General features: G+C 43.0%; 1 protein-coding gene across 1 annotated transcript in view; it reads right to left on the reverse strand.

Annotated features, from left to right (window-relative positions):
• Positions 1–289: 289 nt before the first annotated feature.
• The window catches only part of LOC137347671 (gelsolin-like), a 63,507-nt gene continuing 44,999 nt past the window's right edge, over positions 290–18,797 (reverse strand). Inside the window, exons 11-17 of the mRNA XM_068012348.1 lie at positions 17,320–17,410; positions 11,687–11,857; positions 7,962–8,136; positions 7,402–7,523; positions 4,511–4,588; positions 2,812–2,872; positions 290–665 (exon numbers count right to left, since the gene is read on the reverse strand). Of these exons, the coding sequence (XP_067868449.1) occupies positions 496–665; positions 2,812–2,872; positions 4,511–4,588; positions 7,402–7,523; positions 7,962–8,136; positions 11,687–11,857; positions 17,320–17,410 (868 nt within the window). The 3' untranslated portion in view covers positions 290–495. The remainder of the gene's footprint in view (positions 666–2,811; positions 2,873–4,510; positions 4,589–7,401; positions 7,524–7,961; positions 8,137–11,686; positions 11,858–17,319; positions 17,411–18,797) is intronic.

Raw genomic sequence — 18,797 nt, forward strand, 5'->3', positions numbered from 1 at the left:
TTTCTCCCATGGCCACTATCCATCCTTCAACTATCACCACTAGAAAGTGTCCGGTCACCACATGGCTGATTGTGGGATCTTGCTGTTCAGTAAATGTGACAGCTGCATTTCCTTCATTACAACACTGCCTACACGTAAAATGCTTCTGGATATCTTGAGGTTAAAAGGGCACTATATAAATGCAAGTTATTTCTTTTCCTTTAGCAAGCAAGAAGACTATGTGATGTTTACATTAGGAAATGAGTGCAAGTCCAAATCAGGCACTACATTTAACTTAAACGAAACCAGATTCTGCTCTAAAAATGTCACTTTATTATATAGAAAGCTTTGGAAGCACATCCCATATGCCAGCACACAGCCTAAATACTGCACAGAAAAATTGTGTTAGTGAAGCGGCAGTGCTCAGCGTTGGCAAAACTTAACATTTATATCTTCAAAGCTCCTTAAAAAGTGAAATCAAAAGCATGGGCATCAGTGGGAAACACTCCCCATGATTCAAGATTCAAGTTCAGCCCTGGCCCGCTCGAAGGGGTCGATATTCCAGTAATCGTAATCCCATCCCAGGAACCAGCCAGTGAACGAGGGAGGCTCGAACCCCTGTTTGATCTTTATTATTGATGTCCTCTTATCCCTGTTGGCAGGATCAGTCTTAATGTATACGTCAGCTAGATTGAAGACAAAAAGGAAACAAACATTTGTCTCTTTCTATAAGCCGTTACCATTACTGGATATTTTTCACATTAAAGCCCTGTATAATACTGATTAATCAGCTTCTGGACTTGCTGCTGCGTAAATGAGATCTAGCAGGTGGTGGCCATTGCTGACTTGGCATCATCCTTCACCATAGTGTGTGTGGAAGTATTAGTAAGCTATTCACAGGAGACAAGCCTAATCCCAATCCCAATATTTACACACCCATACATGCATACTTTCCAGCAAGTAGTGACTGGACTGCAATGGAAATTGGAAACTCCCATTCCCCCAACCAAATGCAACTCCCATACAGCTGCCTTAGTTAAAAAAAAAATCAGAACATGCAGAGACTGGAAATGCTACTGGGCACTTTCCCCAGTGAGACTCAGCATGTGGTGGATGTATTTGCTGAGTCAGAGGAAGGAGCTGTAATCTTTCATTTTACACAATGTGGACACTAATGTTCAGATTCCTTCCAGGCAGATGCCACGATCTACAGTGCAGACTCTCAATTTTAAAAAAAAAGTCCTTTGCACTAGGATGTCTCCCCTCGGGAGCAGTGTGGTTGAAAAGATTTCAGAGTTACACTACTTTCAATTATTGCACATTATGTGACATGCTGAGATATTGTGGATATCTCGAAATTAAATTTCACAAGGGAAGGAGGCAGTATTTCTTTTTAAAAAATACCCTCAAGACCTCATTAGAAACAAATCTATACCAAAATAAACTTCAGGTGAAAGTCAAAAGCAATCATAGCAAATCAAAGAAAACTCACCTTCAGGCCCACTACCCACATCATAAACAGGTCCTCTGCAACAGCTCACTCCTGTTATCATACCAACTGGATCACAATAAGTAGTACAAAACTCTGCAAGTGCCCATGGAGGGGAGGTGGTGGCGTGGTGGTATTGTCATTGGACTAGTAACCCAGAGACCCAAGGTATTGCTGTGGGGACATGGGTTCAAATCCGGAAGGTGGAATTTGAATTTAGTTCATAAAATCTGCAAATTAAAAAGCTAGTCTAATGATGACCATGAAACCATTGCTGATTGTTTTAGTTTAGTTTAGTTTAGAGATACAGCACTGAAACAGGCCCTTCGGCCCACCGAGTCTGTGCCGCACATCAACCACCCATTTATACTAATCCTACACTAATCCCATATTCCCAACAAACATCCCCACCTATCCCTATATTTCCCTACCACCTACCTATACTAGGGGCAATTTATAATGGCCAATTTACCTATCAACCTGCAAGTCTTTTGGCTTGTGGGAGGAAACCGGAGCACCCGGAGAAAACCCACGCAGACACAGGGAGAACTTGCAAACTCCACACAGGCAGTACCCGGAATCGAACCCGGGTCCCTGGAGCTGTGAGGCTGCGGTGCTAACCACTGCGCCGCCCTATGGCGGGTAAAAACCCATCTGGTTCACTAATGTCCTTTAGCCTGGTCTGGCCTACATGTAGCTATAGTTGAGCTCGAGATAGCATAAGAGCAAAAATTTTTTTTGACACTTTTAAACCATTAATACACAGTAGCTTGTACCCACACTGCGCATAGGCATGGCAGGTGACAGAACAATGCCAACATTAATTGGGAACGTACACCTTTATGTAGGTGTTATAATAGCAAGAGTATTCCAGTGAATAAGTAATAGCTCAAATAGGCACATGATTCTTGAAGGGCTGGATGACTGTGGGATAGCATGCTGCCCTTTCACCACTGAAATATCTTGTCTGAATGTACCCCACTGACTACATGTTTTGTATAACCACGCGAGTTAGGAGAAGCAGGCCATTCGGCCCATCAAGCCTGCTCTGCCATTCAATAAGATCATGGCTGATCTGTTGGTCTCGAATTCCACACTCCCATCTACCCCTGATAATCTTTGATTCCCTTGCCTAACAATATATCTACCTCCATGTTAAAAATATTCAACGACCCCACCTCCATCACCTTCTGAGGCAGAGAGTTCCAAAGTCGCACCTTGACAGTATCCATACTGAACTTTGGAAAGGGTCCCCTCCCATCATAAAGTCATTGGTATCACACACTGAATGGGAGAATTAAAGTGAACGATATTAAATGAACCACCAGGTATCAAGTTCTTACCATTTGCCTCTGCATTGTCTTTTTCTTCGTCTTGTGCATCTTTACCCACCCAGACAAACACCTAAAATAAGACCAAATTCCATCAGTTGTAGCTAAAGAGCGGACAGTAACTTAAAAAAAAAATACAAAAAAAAAAAAACTTTGCAACTCCTGTGGGCTAATGACTCATTCTGGAGATATTCACATTCAGTAATTTCCAAATCTTAACTTGAAAATTCACAGCAGAGAGAGAACCACACCTGTAATTTAATCTTCCCGATTTGCTCTTCACCAGATAATTACAGAGAAATGACTAATGGTATTTTATGGCACTCGCTCACTCCTCAGCAGAAGGACAATAATTTGCGAGCCTTCTTCCACGGTAAACTATGCTCCCACTGCTGGATATGAACCCTTTGGCTGCACCAGGACAGGGCTCAAAAACACAACAGGGGTATTTTTGACTTTAAGGAGGTGTAAAACTGGCAATATTCGATATACCGACCGCTATACATTGCGCCCAGTTTTAATTTACACTGCCCAATAGAAATTAAAAAGGGGGGAAAAAAGATGATGTGCAATAGGCGACTGATCTGATAGCACTTATTTCACGTTACACCCAAAGTCAAAATTATACCCATTACACTTTTTGTCCCCCAAATATAAATGAAATGGATGCGGTGAAAGCGTTGAGTGATGTGACCGTTCCAACAGTACTCTTGGCTTTTCCACAGATATACTGTGGCCATGCAACTTAGAGGCCACATTGCTCCCCAAAGCCTGTCCACCATCTCTACAGGACACAAGTCAGGAGTGTGACGGAATACTCTCCACTTGCCTGGATGAGTCCAGCTCCAACAATGCTCAAAAAGCTCATCATCTTGGACAAAGCAGCCCATCCACCACCCTCAACATTCACTTCCTCTACCACCAGCACACAGTGGCAGCAGTGTGTACCATATACAAGATGCACTGCAGCAACTCAACAAGCTTCCTTCAACACCTTACAAACCCACGAGCTCTACCACTTAGAAGGACAAGGGCAGCATGTTTACATCACCACGCGAAAGTCTCCTTCCAAGCCACACACTACCCCGATTTGGAACTATATTTAGATTTATTTAATTTAGAGATACAGCACTGAAACAGGCCCTTCGGCCCACCGAGTCTGTGCCGACCATCAACCACCCATTTAAACTAATCCTACACTAATCCCATATTCCTACCACATCCCCACCTATCCCTATATTTGCCTACCACCTACCTATACTAGGGGCAATTTATAATGGACAATTTACCTATCAACCCACAAATCTTTGGCATGTGGGAGGAAACCGGAGCGCCCGGAGGAAACCCACGCAGACACAGGGAGAACTTGCAAACTCCACACAGGCAGTACCCAGAATTGAACCCAGGTCGCTGGAGCTGTGAGGCTGCGGTGCTAACCACTGTGCCACCATAATTGCCGTTCCTTCACTGTCGTTTGGTAAAAACCCTGGAACTCCCTCCCCAACGCTGTGAGTGTACAGACTGCAGCGGTTCAAGGCCACAACTCACCACCACCACCTTCAAGGTGAATTAGGGATGGAAAACAAATGCTGGCCTTGCCAGTGATGCCCCACATCCCATGAACAAATGAAACACACTCTGGTCTCATGGGCTGCAGTCTCCTTGTTTACAAGAGCAGATATCATCCATCATAAATGGCTGGTAACCTCACCTGGTCCCATGCATCAAGAATCATGACATCATCAGTGGCCAGATCATCCTGGGTCTGCTCACCAGGCACTTCTTCAATCTGAGATCAAAAAACAGATCATTGAAATTATTTTTTAAAAAGTGATTATACAGTCATTTTTGCCACTCCTTAAAAGAAAGTGAAGGATGTTAGAAAGCTTCAGAATTTGTTTTGGGCACTCGGTCACACCCAGATTACACATCCACATCAGCTACATACAATGCAAAGCTCCTACGCTGCCTCAAATGGCAAAAGCATCCCTTAAGCCAAGGTTGTGACATTTGCTTCATTTCCCAAACAGGCCTAGTGAAGTGAGATTGCCAATTAGTTACAAAGCTGGGTCAGTTTTGTTGAGTGGGTCCCTTGGAATTAGATCAAGAATGTCCAAAGTCATTTATGACCTTTACAACCAGAGACACAGAAGATTTTTATTCAACCAAATCAGGGCTGAATTTAAATCCTGCCAGATGGGAAAGTCAGTGTCCAACCTTCTACATGTAGGTGAATCACAGATTCCAAGCAGGAAGCAGGATCAGGACATCTTGCTTTTTTTTTAAATTAAAAATCCTCAAATCAAGACAAATATTTAAAATCTGTGGATAGAAGTTACTTTTAATATTAAAACAGTTTATAGACTTTAAAATATCAAAATGTAATACAGCCACATTAACCAAGTAATTAAAAACAGCACACAATTCATTTCCAACTTAGAATGAGTACAGATTTCTCAATCTTAGGAGAGTGAGGGGTGAGAAGTGGGGTTATGCTGGTTAACTCCATTCCCATAGAAGCTAGATCAGAGGCTCCAGGAGGCCACTAGTCGAGAATTACCCTCTACCCTCACTCATGACCACAACAATGCAGAGTCCATATGCTGATCCTCACTGAGTCTCCTGTTACTTTTCTCAAACCCCTTCAGTGTTTAATTGAAACGCAGCCCCCTCCAAATAAAATATCAACCCACTGGCACCAAAAATAGGTTCCGGAAACGATGGAGGCACCAAGGAGCGCTTTCCCAAATGATTTAACAATAACGTGCATTCATGTAGAGCCTACTGTCCCAAGGTGCTTCACACTATTAATTATCAGACAAATATTTGACACCGAGTTACATAGGATATGTTAGGAGAAGTAACCACTTAGTCAAAGTTTACAGCCCTTCCCCCACAGCTATTGTTCCCTGCTGAGCATGTGACTAGTGCTACTGTTTCTTTGCTTCACCTCCAGTCTGGTTCCTGGCCAGAGATTCACTCTCCTGGGCCAAAGTACATTTCGCTGATGATTCTGGATCTTAGGTTGACTTCCAACTTTCGTTGTTTACTTTTCTGCCCCACAACTGACCTGGCACACCACCTGGATCTTCACCCACATGGAAATACTGCCAACAGTACATCCTCTGATACTTTACCCTTCAAATAGATTCTGGACTTCCTCACCTGCCACACTCTTCTCTGAAGATCGACAACAGTTCATTGATACTCCATGTCGACTACATCCTACCTATAACATTATCCCATTATGGGACCTCGCTAACTCTAGACTCCCTCCAATAGTCTCCTCTCTATGCTCTGTATGCATCCTAATAAGTGCTACATAACCAAACCTATGTAACTTGAGTTTTCCCTGTGCCTATTTGCATGTGTTTTGACTGTCATTCCTGACCCGAGACCATCACATCTATTTCCACTTCACCACCCACCCCCCCTTTTCTCCTTGCTCTGTGTCATCATCTCATTTCGCCCCTCCCAAATCCCTACAGCATTCCTCAACCTTCCCAATCTCCTGCCGCCATCCCAGCCTGGACTCCCCATTAGATAAGCCTGCAGCTTCCTCCAGTCTGTCCCCTTGATTATTCCCAATTTTAAAATCACTCCACCATTGGTGACCATACCTTCCGTTACTATGCTCTACCATTCCTTCCCTAAACCTCTTACTCTTTGACCAAGCTTTTGGTTATCTGCCCCAATATCTCCTTACGTGGTTTAGTATCAAATTTTGTTTGATAATGCTCCTGTGTATCACCTTGTGATATTTTATACATTAAAGGCACTATATAAATATAAGTGTGCACTCAATGTGCCTCTGAAATTACTCCTCCAATGAGCACTTTTTTTAATCCGTTCCCAAGATTTACCTCAAATCCCCACACCTTTTGAGTTTAATTAAAAGCCTTTGGCAAGTAATTTTATCAAGTCTTTTTAAGTCAAAGTACATCAAGTCACTGGACTTAGCACAGTGCACATGAGTTGTCAGTTCAAGAGGAGACAATAGCAAGGTGCTGCTAGCACTGAGGCCAACATGCCTATATTTCAGAAACTAGATCCACTGCTAAAAGCTCATCCTACTCCATATCTGGCAAATTAACCAGAGTGAAGAGAGTGTCTTCAAGTCACTAAATCCCATTTCACTAAGAATTCCCAATTAAGCAGTCAGCAGAGAGCTCAAACCCCTTATACAAGGTACTCTGGACTGAAATCTGATCATCTAACATCTAATGTCTGTTATCTTCTACAAATATCAGAATATGGGGCAGGCCATCTAGGACTGAGATGATGACTAGTAATTTCTTCACTCAGAGGATGGTGAATCTTTGGAATTCTCTGTCCCAGAGGGCTGTGGAGGCTCAGTCGTTGAGTATGTTCAAGACTGAGATTGATAGATTTCTACATATTAAAAACACCAAGGGTTATGAGGACAGTGCAGGAAACTGGTGTTGAACTAAAATATCAGCCATGATCTCATTGAATGGCGAAGCAGACTCGAATAACCGAATGGCCTACTCCTGCTCCTATTTCTTATGTTCGTAGGTTCTTAGGTTTACCACTACACCACAGGGAAACCTCAAAGATGCAGTAACTGACGGTCAAACTCACAATGAAACGTCCAGTCTTGTTAGAACACGCAAAGAGGCGGGGTGGATGAATATCCATTTTGTTCCTTAGTCTTGGGGATGTGCGATAATCTGCCTTTCCACCCAAGATATCCCAGAACTCATCTATCAAAACAATAAAACAGTAAAGTGTGGAAGAGATAAATGATTAGACCCTCTATAAGAGAAGTACAGACTGCATACTGATGACTGCATGTAAGGTTCAAGCAGAGTACCTATGCCATGTGAATACTGTAACAAGTTGGACAAAAAAAAACTAATTTAAAAAGATAGCTGTCCACATAATAAGTAAGTAAGTGTGTAAAATTAATTGAAAGCCAGGATGAAATAGTTTATATATAATATGTAGCCATCTTTTGTGCCATTAAAATGACAAGGGACTTCACTTAGCAGTACACGGTGGCTGAAATTTCCCACTTCCCTGCTTTGCTAACTCTAGCATTGCAGGAAAAATAAAATACTTTGTGCAAATTATGTAACATTAAAAGCAATAAAAGGCTCTCATCAGCAGCAGGCGTAGTGCAGGAGCTCTGCGTAACCTACCTGACTCGCCGCCCTCGGCTATTTCTGAGGCACTGACTCCCAGAATGTCAAGGAGCTGTTGGGCCCCTCGCTTCTCGGCATCACTTGCTCCCTTGCCAACCCAGACAAAGGAAGATCCAGAAGTCTTCAGGACAAAGACATCATTTGAATTCAGGTTAGAGGAAACAGCATCGACCTGCAGGGAACAGAAAGACTTCACAGCATCAGCGGGTACAGCTGCCGTCTCCTGCAGTTCCACTACACGCAGCAGCGGTTTCAAATGCTCAATTTAATACAGTTTGTAATGCTTCAACTGGGACTTCAGGGATAAATGTTGCCCCCGCCGCACCTCACCAATGAGCTCATTTTTTCTAACATTCCCATCTCATTTTAAGATTGGTAAACCTCAGGTAGGGGAAAAATTAACTTAAAACCAATTTATTGGGCAGGAAGGATAATGGGCAAGACTACTGAAGGAACCGGAGTTTGATCTTTATATGATCTGTTAATTAATTTTTCATCTTAACAGCAATAGTAACCAATGTCTTAACTTCTAAGGATATGGCAAGTATGGAGAGACATCCTTTGGGAGCTGGTTTCAGACAACTCACTCACCACACAGACACGGTTAACAACCCTGGTTAATACCTGGCCCATTTCAGTCAGAAGACACTGGCCAAGATTCTTGCTGTTCTGACCTTCTGTACACTCAGTCCTGTCTTAACAAGCATCTGCCAGCTCATTACACTCGACAATGCCAACCACATTTCAGCTTTCCATGGGCAAGACTGCAGCCAATCAACCAAAAGAGCACCTCGATAAATTCACAGTATGCTGGGGACTGACCGCATGTATGTGGCACTCAAGATAGATATTTGTTACTGAAGGAAAACCTTTCATCCAACGAGCATTCAAATTTTTTTTCAAATGCAGAAATTCCCAGACGGTGAACTGGGTGTACAACGATATCGGTTGGGTTGGACAACATGAGGAAGACACCAGCTGTATCTCACCAAAGGCAAGGTGTGCAATGTATAATTTCTCCAACAGTGACACTGCAGCACTCCAACTCGCAAGCATCTCCTGCACACTGTTCCAGCTCTCTGGTATTTTCAACACGCTTCATAGTCGACTTGTTTGCCTTCTGGTCTGTAACTAGGTGTAGCACAGATTTTTTTTTTTTTTTTGAAGGCGTTCCAGAATCTTGTGGTTTATTTCTGGGTGGAGGCAAGGACAAGTCAATACCCCTTCCCCCAATGCTCCAAAAAAGAAAGAAAAAGCATTAAAAGATTCTTTGCTGTGAATTGTGTCCCTCTGTTGAACAACAGGTTTTTTTTCTCTCCCCCTGCATTAGAGTCTTTGAGATTGAGGTCCCCATAGGGTTTCCCAACTCTGCTTGGATGTATTCAGACAGACAGTCATTTATGACACGGAAGGCAGCCATTCAGCCCATCGAGTCCATGCCAGCTCTCCATGGAGCGCTTCAGTCAGTTCCCCTCCCCCGTTTGACCCCTGCAAGTCTGTGCCTTTTAAGTGGCCATCGAATTTCCTTTTAAAGTCATTGATCGTCTCCGCTTCCACCAGACTTATGGGCAGTGAGTTCCAGGTCATTACCACCAGCTGCGTAAAAAAATTTCCTCATATTCCCCCTGCATCTCTTGCCCAAAGTCTTCAATCTGTGTACCTTAGTCCTTCAACCATTGGTCAATGGGAACAGTTTTTTTCCTTGTCTAACTTACCTAAGCCCATCATAATCTTGTACACTTCCATTAAAACTCCTCTCAATCTCCTTTGTTCTAAAGGCAAATAAACCCAGCTTTTCCAACCTAATCTTGTAACTAAAATCACTCATCCCTGGAACCATTCTGGTAAATCTCCCCTGCACCCTCTCATCTTCCTAAAATAAAGCATGGTGACCAGAACTACATGCAATACTGCAGTTTGGGCCTAACCAGAGCTTTATAAAAAAGGTTCAGAATAACTTCCCTGCTTTTGTACTCAATGCCTTGGTTTATGAAGCCCAAGATCCCATATACTGGAGGTTTCATCATGTGACCTCCTGCCTCCAATTGCCCCCATCCTCTGACTTCCACCATCAAACACCTAACATGTCCATCTTCACTGCTCTTTCCCTGCCCCCACCATCAATTGGAAGACTGTTCGTCAACCAATTGGATGAGTATTCATCTACCAAACTACCTTTTTTGCCAATCTCCAATATTTGTGACTAATAAATGAATGTTCAATGAAAAACTTACTTTTAGCATCCCTACGATTACTCTCCTGGGTTAACTGCAGCAGCAACTTGGAAGTTAACATTTAACCCCCGGAGACGCAGCTATCCTAGGTCCTCACGACATTGAAAAGCAGATAAACTGCTCACCTTTCAAAAACTTATTGCTGCCTCAAAAGTTACTTTATTGCACAGTGTCCTGCACGCCTCTAGCAGATATGATTTCCCTGTTTGCAATTATCTTAAATTGAGAAAAATTAATAACGGGATCAAGTCATGGGTCCTTGATGGCAGCATAAAATAATTGAATTGAATTCATTTTTGCCTCCAAAGCATTGGATCAATTCATCATTCCAGGTTTCCCCTCCACCACAAAAAACTGGCCAAACGCAGGCCCGTTCTAGTTCTCTCTGCAGGGAAACAGGAAGACAAGCAGTTCTCCTCACTCTGCAGTTGCCAGGAAATTCCTCATCTGCCCCTCCCTCACTACCATCTCCCCCCCCACCCCACCTCCACTTTTGCATTACTTCATCAGAAGAGCAGTGGAAAGCCCATTTATGCTCCACACCTCCAACAAATGAACATAGCAAAGTGGGGACTGATCCAATGAATTTCCCAGCCGGTGATATATGCTAGGACTTTGTATTAAAGCTCATTAAGTGCAAGGGAACAACATTGAAAACTGCTAAAGTGACGCAACTGGTGTGGTAGATGCAGCTGGAAACCCAGAATACAATATCAATTTACACTTGTAATTTCTTAGAGAAAAAAAAAAGAGGGGCAAGTGGTGAATGTGCATATGGGACAGGAATCAGTGTGGGAGGCAGGGGCAGTCTCACCAACATTGAAAACAACTTGAGAACCCGTTCTGATGTGGATCACACTCTTTTACAGCAACTCTTGCCCCGTTCTGCAGGCTCCTTGCAATCCTGCCCTCTTGGCCAGTAGGAGGTTTTGATCTGAAGGTGCAGTTATGTGGGATGGACATTTTAGGCGATCGAATAGTGGAAGTGTGAGTGGGCAACTGGAAACAAGAGGGGTCAGGTGGTGAAACCATCCAGGAATACATACAACTAGGTAGCTGGCTACCCTAGTGTAGACATTTATGATTTATTGATAAGCACATTCCAAGCTAGAACTCATGTGAAATCAGGTTTGTTTTTACGGCAGGCACAGGAAGTGCACTTCATTTGATGTCACCATCTCCAGTCTGCCTTGTGAATGAGTGAGTCAGCGACATCTGCTGGCAGCACACCTGCCCCACTAGAAGTCACAGGACATTAAGGGCAAAGAGTCTTTAATGTTTGTACATGTGCCTATGTTCATCACAAATGACAAAGAACAATCTTTACAATTCTTGTTACAAAGAGTGAAAGGAGACATCTCCAAACCTCCCGGAAACAAGAATCCTCCCTCTTGCTTTTAATGAGACCTGCTCATTCTGCATAAAGGATTTGAGATGGTTCTTGTTGAATATGGAGGGAAAAGGAAAGCCAGCATGAAACCAACTAACCTCCACTGCTCTGGTGGATCCGGAGACAGAGGACCGTACTTGGAACAAGCGATTGTCTGCAGGTTCAGTCTGGCCACCTTCCCTGGAGGTCCCACCTTTATAAACAACCATTGGCTTCCCTCCAAACATGCTCATCAGGTGGGCTGGTTCCTTCCCCTGCATCACACGCACCTGTCCAGGCAATGAAAAAGAAAGTTACTGTTACAGACGGACATGACACTGGAAGTGCAAATGCTATTTAAATCTTAGGAAATCCAGTCTGTGCAACTCACTCAATTAATAAGTTTACTCTGATAGGAAGCAATACATGGAGTTGCCCACAGACATAATTTAACATTGAATAAAATATCTGACCTTTAGAACTCCAAGTTTTGGTGGGGAGGTATTCATCCAATACAATTTTCAGTGCCAGTATTTCTCGTACTGAGCTGCAAGGTGGGATACAATTTTTTTGATCACGTACAAAGCTGCTGCTAGTCAGAAACTCGACGGTCACTGGTCCTTGTTCCAGTGGGCTTGGGAGCAGTATCTGTCATTTAATCTCTCACACCCCAGAGACTTTCCCTTTTGCTCTTATTCCACCATCAGCACAACCACCCCCCACTGTTTCCCGAAACCCATTACATTTCTAACCTTTGCCAGTTCTGACAAAAAGTCAAAGACTCCCTCTCTCTCTCATCACAGATGCTGCCAGACCTGCTGAGTATATCCAGCACTTGGTTTTTATTTGGGAGCAGGATATTTTGCTTCCCCAAAATTTCCTGTGGGCTTGACCTCCTGTCACTTGCAGCATGAACAATGTCACTGCTTTAAAAGCTGTTAATTTTGGTGTTGTGAGTTTAGTGTACATAGGGTTAGGCTCAGGCCCACAACTGCCTAGGTGACTTCCTGTTCAAATGGCACAGTCCTGCTGGTTACACAGTGTCTTCCCTTTAGGGACATGCAACCATGTGCATTGTGGGGAAAAGAAATAGAAGATTAAGGGTTTAGACATCGATGTACCAATTACAGCATATGCATTTCCAGTGTTTTTTCTTCTCTAACTGTTTTGTTAATTAGATGGTGGGTTGTAGAGACAGGATTTGCCAAAGAACTGAGCCCATGGCAATGTAGTGACATGACTGCACTGAATGCCAAGCAGGACCTTCAACCCTTCCATTTGCCAATCTGTGCTGAGCCACTGAAGGAGAGTAGAAGCTGATCCAGAGGGAGGAGAGGAGAAAAAAAAAATCTAGGAGAGCACATTTATCGGCCATGTTGTATACCTCCCCAGCACCAGGCTTGAAAACTGCTCTCAGTCTACTGGTGGCCAACCATGAAGTGTTGGTTAAAGGTGGGAAGGGGGGGGGGGGGTCACAGAGAAGCATGGCAGGGTTCAGAACAGAAGGAAGGATCTCAGTTCAGATTACAAGAAATAAAAGAAACTAGCTCATATCAGTGTTTTCCAGCATCCACTATGGCACATGTTTCAGACACCCAGGTCTCATGATTGTTTACTATCTCTTCTATAATCCCTGGAGACGCTGTGTCACTGAAAAAAAAGGAAAAAACAAGGAGACATGGACAGTACAGGAGGAAAGCAAGAAAGAAAAACAAAAAAGGGACAATTCGATAAGATAAAATACAAAACAATCTCAAAGCAATAGCTTATTCCCATAGCAAACAACTGTGGGATTAATCACAGAGACTGTAAACTCTGAACACAGGACTGACTCATGCAGAGAGAAAAAAATATGTCCCTATATTCCCCTACCACCTACCTATACTAGGGGCAATTTATAATGGCCAATTTACCTATCAACCAGCAAGTCTTTTGGTGGGTACCCGGAGAAAACCCACGCAGACACAGGGAGAACTTGCAAACTCCACACAGACAGTACCCAGAATTGAACCCGGGTCACTGGAGCTGTGAGGCTGCGGTGCTAACCACTGCGCCACTGTGCTGCCCTATTAAGTGACTGACCTCGAGAATGTAATGGGAATGAGGGAAATTAAATTAGTTCTTTTCCCCACTTCTGGCCTCTGCAACAGCCTTTTGGTCCGTTTCTGACGTCAACTAATCCTATTTAAACAAAAATGCTCGACTCCCAAGTTCAAACAAGGATGGAAAAGTACTAAAAATGGGTGATGGCCCACTTCTCCCATTTCAAAAGGGCGAGGAAGAGAACAGGGTTTTATTAAATATTTCTGCCTACTAATTTGAATTTTCACAAGATAATTGGAAATTATAATCCAACTTTCGTATGTGTAAGAGTTTACCAGCAGATCTCAGATTTTCAGACGTGGGTACAAGTCTTGGAACTGCAGCTTCTGAAACGCCATCTAGTGGAAAAAGCATGCAGCTGCAAGTGTGCCTGCATCAGTGATGGTGCCCAAATAAGGACTACAAAGCAGATTTATTATATTACAGATGTGCAGTAATCGTTTATTAGCTAAAAAGCTGCGAGAGTGGCAGTGGGTTGGAATTTTCTTTCACCCATGGGATGGAGATGCCTGCTTTGAATAATGGAATGCCAAGTCTCCTGCATTTGTTGGCTATAGTCCAAAGTGGAATTCCAATCTTCACCCTAATAGCATGGTGACGGACATAAAACTGCCTAAAGGTCCACAAGCAGCCTTAAAAAATAGCCTTGGTGATATCTGTGTGTGGTGCTCAATACGGCAGCACAGTGGCGCAGTGGTTAGCACCGCAACCTCACAGCTCCACCGACCTGGGTTCAATTCTGGGTACTGCCTGTGTGGAGTTTGCAAGTTCTCCGTGTCTGCGTGGGTTTCCTCCCACACGCCAAAGACTTGCAGGTTGTTAGGTAAATTGGCCATTATAAATTGCCCCTAGTATAGGTAGATGGTAGGGAAATATAGGGACAGGTGGGGATGTCGTAGGAATATGGAATGAGTGTAGGATTAGTATAAATGGGTGGTTGATGGTCGGCACAGACTCGGTGGGCCGAAGGGCCTGTTTCAGTGCTGTATCAATAAATTAAAAAAAAAACACACATTCTTAGAAGATTCCTCTGGCATTGCAGCACGGGTGCTGTTAATGCATTAAAACATACAGGATGGCGTTCCTGTTGGGATGAGCATGGTTAATAAAATTTGATTATTCCTCAGTCTTAACAACCCAGGACTGTAAATTTGGCCTTTGATAACGAAACTCGGAAACAAAAAAAATGGAATCAAAAAAATTACGCCCAGTTCTGCTCAGGTTGGCATTAAGGCAGGGTGGGGGGGAAAGAGCGCGAGAGAGAGAAGTTTACTTTGAATCGAACACTGTTGGATTTCAGCTGGAAGCTCACAATGCTGACACTGGTAGCCAAAATTACACAAGAGTTTAAGTTCTCCAGCATGGACATGCCTTTTCTTTCTAAACCCCCAACCCATGTTAACATCCCAAGGGAATTACATACAGGCAGAAAAGTAACAACTAAAAAAAGTACTAACATTAGAGGATCAACTACATACGCAACCCTTCAGAAAGCAGACAGACATCAATGGATGCAAAAAGCAGGAGCATTCCATCCACAGCTGCCAATCTACACACTTCTTTGCTGGTTACTAACTAGTGTTCACACTGAGTGCAACAATCTGGACTCAATCTACAAAAGCTGCAACATTAGGGCAACTCAAACATGCACAACTATCTCATGCTGACTGTGCTTAATGTTAAAGACACAGATACAAATCAATTTTTTTTTTTTTTAAATCAATTCAGTGTCACTAAATGCCACAATCTTCAGTGAGCAGGTGCAGATACCTGGTTAACGACTCGGGAACCATCAGATCTCTGTAGGGAATTAGGAATTCAGTAACAGTCAGCAGTGAAGCCCCACTTCATGACTAGAAACATTTATTTTGTGGACATTGATCTGACCATTACAAAACAGTGTTCACTATCACAGCTAAACAGATCCTTCCCATTCCACTTACTGTAACCACTATGGGTTTGGTCACCTTTATAAAAATTCTCCCCAGTACTGCTGTGACTGAGGAACTCAGTTAAACCACTACCTGAAAGGTGCAAGAAGTTGTCTGTTCACAATATATCTCACACACAAACTGGTAGGTCTGTCTGACTTGTATCCTTTGTATGAACTAATGAATGGTGTATGTTTGCACATATGTGCATGTTTGAACTTTATGATTTTAAGTGCTTATCCTTTTAAACCATCACTTGGTCAAAATCTTGGAACTCCCTCTAACATCACTGTCAAAGTACCTTCACCACATGGACAACAGTGGTTTAAGGCAGTTCACCACCAAGAGCAACTAATGATGGGTAACAAAATGCTGTCCTTGCCATTAAGACCCATATCCAGAAATACCCAGAGTTGGTTCTTTCCCCTTTCAGATGCTGAGTGCCTTACTATTCATTTCCAGCATTGTTTGTTTTAACCAAAATTTCAATGTTTTTGAACAAAGAATACCTTTGAATAGAGGGCTTCATGTCATGAGATTATAAAAAAGGAGAAAAGCAAGGACTTTGGGATCTAACCAAGAAAGTATTATCCATTTAAAACTCATTGAGCACCTTAATTACAGAAGCACTTTGAAAGCAAGTCAACCCAGTTCATTCATAAGGAGGCAGCTGTCTGGTCCAAAAGCAGCCAATAAATCCTCCGTTCATATAATGGATGGTACAAAGTTTTTTTTAAAACTTAAGTCAAAAAAAAATCTAAGATTTATCATAGATTCACACAGTTTGTAATAAAGTGAAAGTCTGGTTTAAAAAAAAAAGTGAATGGGATAGGGGTGGAGTATTTGGTACAAGTTTGACATTCCCTCCCAATGAATTCAATCGTCAGAAGATTACAGTCCTAAAAAGCAGCGATGTTTGCCTTATTTTCATCATTTAAAAACCTTTCCCCATGGTATGCGACAGATAAAAACTTTGGAGAGAGTGGCATTGTGCTTCAGGTGACTCAATAGTACAAGGGGATGGATGGATGGATGGTGCTTTGTGCAATGCAAAGTTCCTCACAAGAACACAGTAAAACCTTCATATAAACACTGGCAGAGAATGTGTGAAAAGTGCAAACGTTGATTGGTTGACCTGGCTGAAATGAAGCAACGGACAGAGAGTCCCTCCGTTCTGTTATTAAGTGTCATTGAATAATAGAAACGTATTTGATGACTTAGCTTCAGAACTCTAATTTCTGGTAACCATGCAATCAGACCATCAAGACTTACAGAAAACCACAAAAACCCCAGAATTAAATGGTTGGTGTCTGCAGTGCTCGATGTGAAAAATAAAAACAATTGATGCCCTATGGAGCTGGCTGGCACAGCACCAAACCGATAATTAAGGCCAGCTCCACCGAGTGACCTGCTGCACTCGCCTACTGAGCCCGATCATGGGACCGACACTCAGCATAAACAAGCTAGGAGAAAACACTTGTGTAATTGTTTCATTCGGATTCTTGTTTTTATTCCAGGGCGTTTGATGCTTTCTTCTGCACCAGAAACCTAACAATTAATGTTGCTTGAACTGCCAAAACACTCGTCTTGGTCATTGTTTTAAATAAACTGATGCGACACCGGCATTAAAATTTATTTGCTGATATCACTGATAGTAATTTAATGACCACAATGTGCTTTGACTCTTCACCAGAGAAAGATTTTTTTTTTTTGTTTACCTGGACTGGGCCACCTCCCACCTCCTCATCTAGCTGGGCAGTCAAGATAGCAGCAGCACCCATTTCATCTTGGGACGAATCGCCTCCCAGCCTGTAAAGCAAAAAAAGAAATGCAGCCAACCAGCAAATTAACCAGTGGACTAGACTCGAGTTAGCTCTCCTGGTGCCCAAGTGGCTAAATGACTCAGTACAGCGTTAAGTAGGTGCAAACAGACCAATGGGCCACCAGGGGCAATCCCAGTTTGCATACTTTTGCTGATGCTAGCTGGGGAGGGGTGTCAAGACAACACATGGGGCTGGACCTGATGGTGCTGCAGCACAAACAAACACTCTCTTCAGGGGCAATGGAGAAAAGATGAAGGCAAAATGGTCCTTAGATTGTAAATTAATTACTAAACGCAATATTCTAAGTCAGCAACCACTGCTGGCAGGCCATTCGGAGACTCTCCAGTCAGGTGTCAAATAGTCTGACTCTCAGTATGGGAGTATTGAACCTGCTTAATCTTAAACGTGAAATTGTTCTTTCCTTATTTCCAGAATGTGGGGTGGCACAGTGGTTAGCACCGCAGCCTCACAGCTCCAGGGACCCGGGTTCAGTTCTGGGTACTGCCTGTGCGGAGTTTGCAAGTTCTCCCTGTGACCGCGTGGGTTTTCGCCGGGTGCTCTAGTTTCCTCCCACAGCCAAAGACTTGCAGGTTGATAGGTAAATTGGCCATTGTAAATTGTCCCTACTGAAGGTAGGTGGTAGGAGAATGGTAGGGAATATGGGATTACTGTAGAGTTCGGATAAATGGGTGGTTGTTGGTCAGCACAGACTCGGTGGGCCGAAGGGCCCGTTTCAGTGCTGTATCTCGGTGATGAACTGAACTGGTGCAGATGCAGCCCTGCTAGGTGGCAGCACTGAGCACAGTTTATAGACCGAGTATAAAGTGTCCCTTCATTATAAACAAATAGGCTCTATTCCTAGATCTGAATAGATCATCCATTTAAAAAAAAACACCTTCAATTTTTTTTTTTAAAAACAAGCTTCAGTAGACAAGGCAATGACAGACAGATTTCAAGGTCACAGTAAGGCCACTAATCTAATATAAACGGAATTGACAGAACCAAACCAGAAAAAAACTACAGTAAAAGGGAATTCACGTCGAAAACAAGGATACTCTGAAGCAAGAGAAGGCAGAAGACTTGTGAAATAAATTAGCAAAAAGACCACTGAAATTAACAGCATCAATAATTTGTTATAAAAGAGACACAATGGCCAGGATTTTGCTGTGATTGGCGAAGGAACGGTTTGTGCCACTCACCTTCAAGGCACTCACCCACAGACTTTTAGCGGGCTTGTCAGCTGAGACTTCAAGTCATCTGGTGTTTGTTTGAATTCAGCACCCTCTAGAGGGGAACTCTTGTGACTGCAAGCAGAGCAAGCTGCAGGGAGGCTCTTCAACCAACCAGATTGAAGAATCCACACATGTAAATTA

The sequence above is a fragment of the Heterodontus francisci genome, chromosome 32 (genome assembly GCF_036365525.1).
Source record: "Heterodontus francisci isolate sHetFra1 chromosome 32, sHetFra1.hap1, whole genome shotgun sequence".
Taxonomy (NCBI): domain Eukaryota; kingdom Metazoa; phylum Chordata; class Chondrichthyes; order Heterodontiformes; family Heterodontidae; genus Heterodontus; species Heterodontus francisci.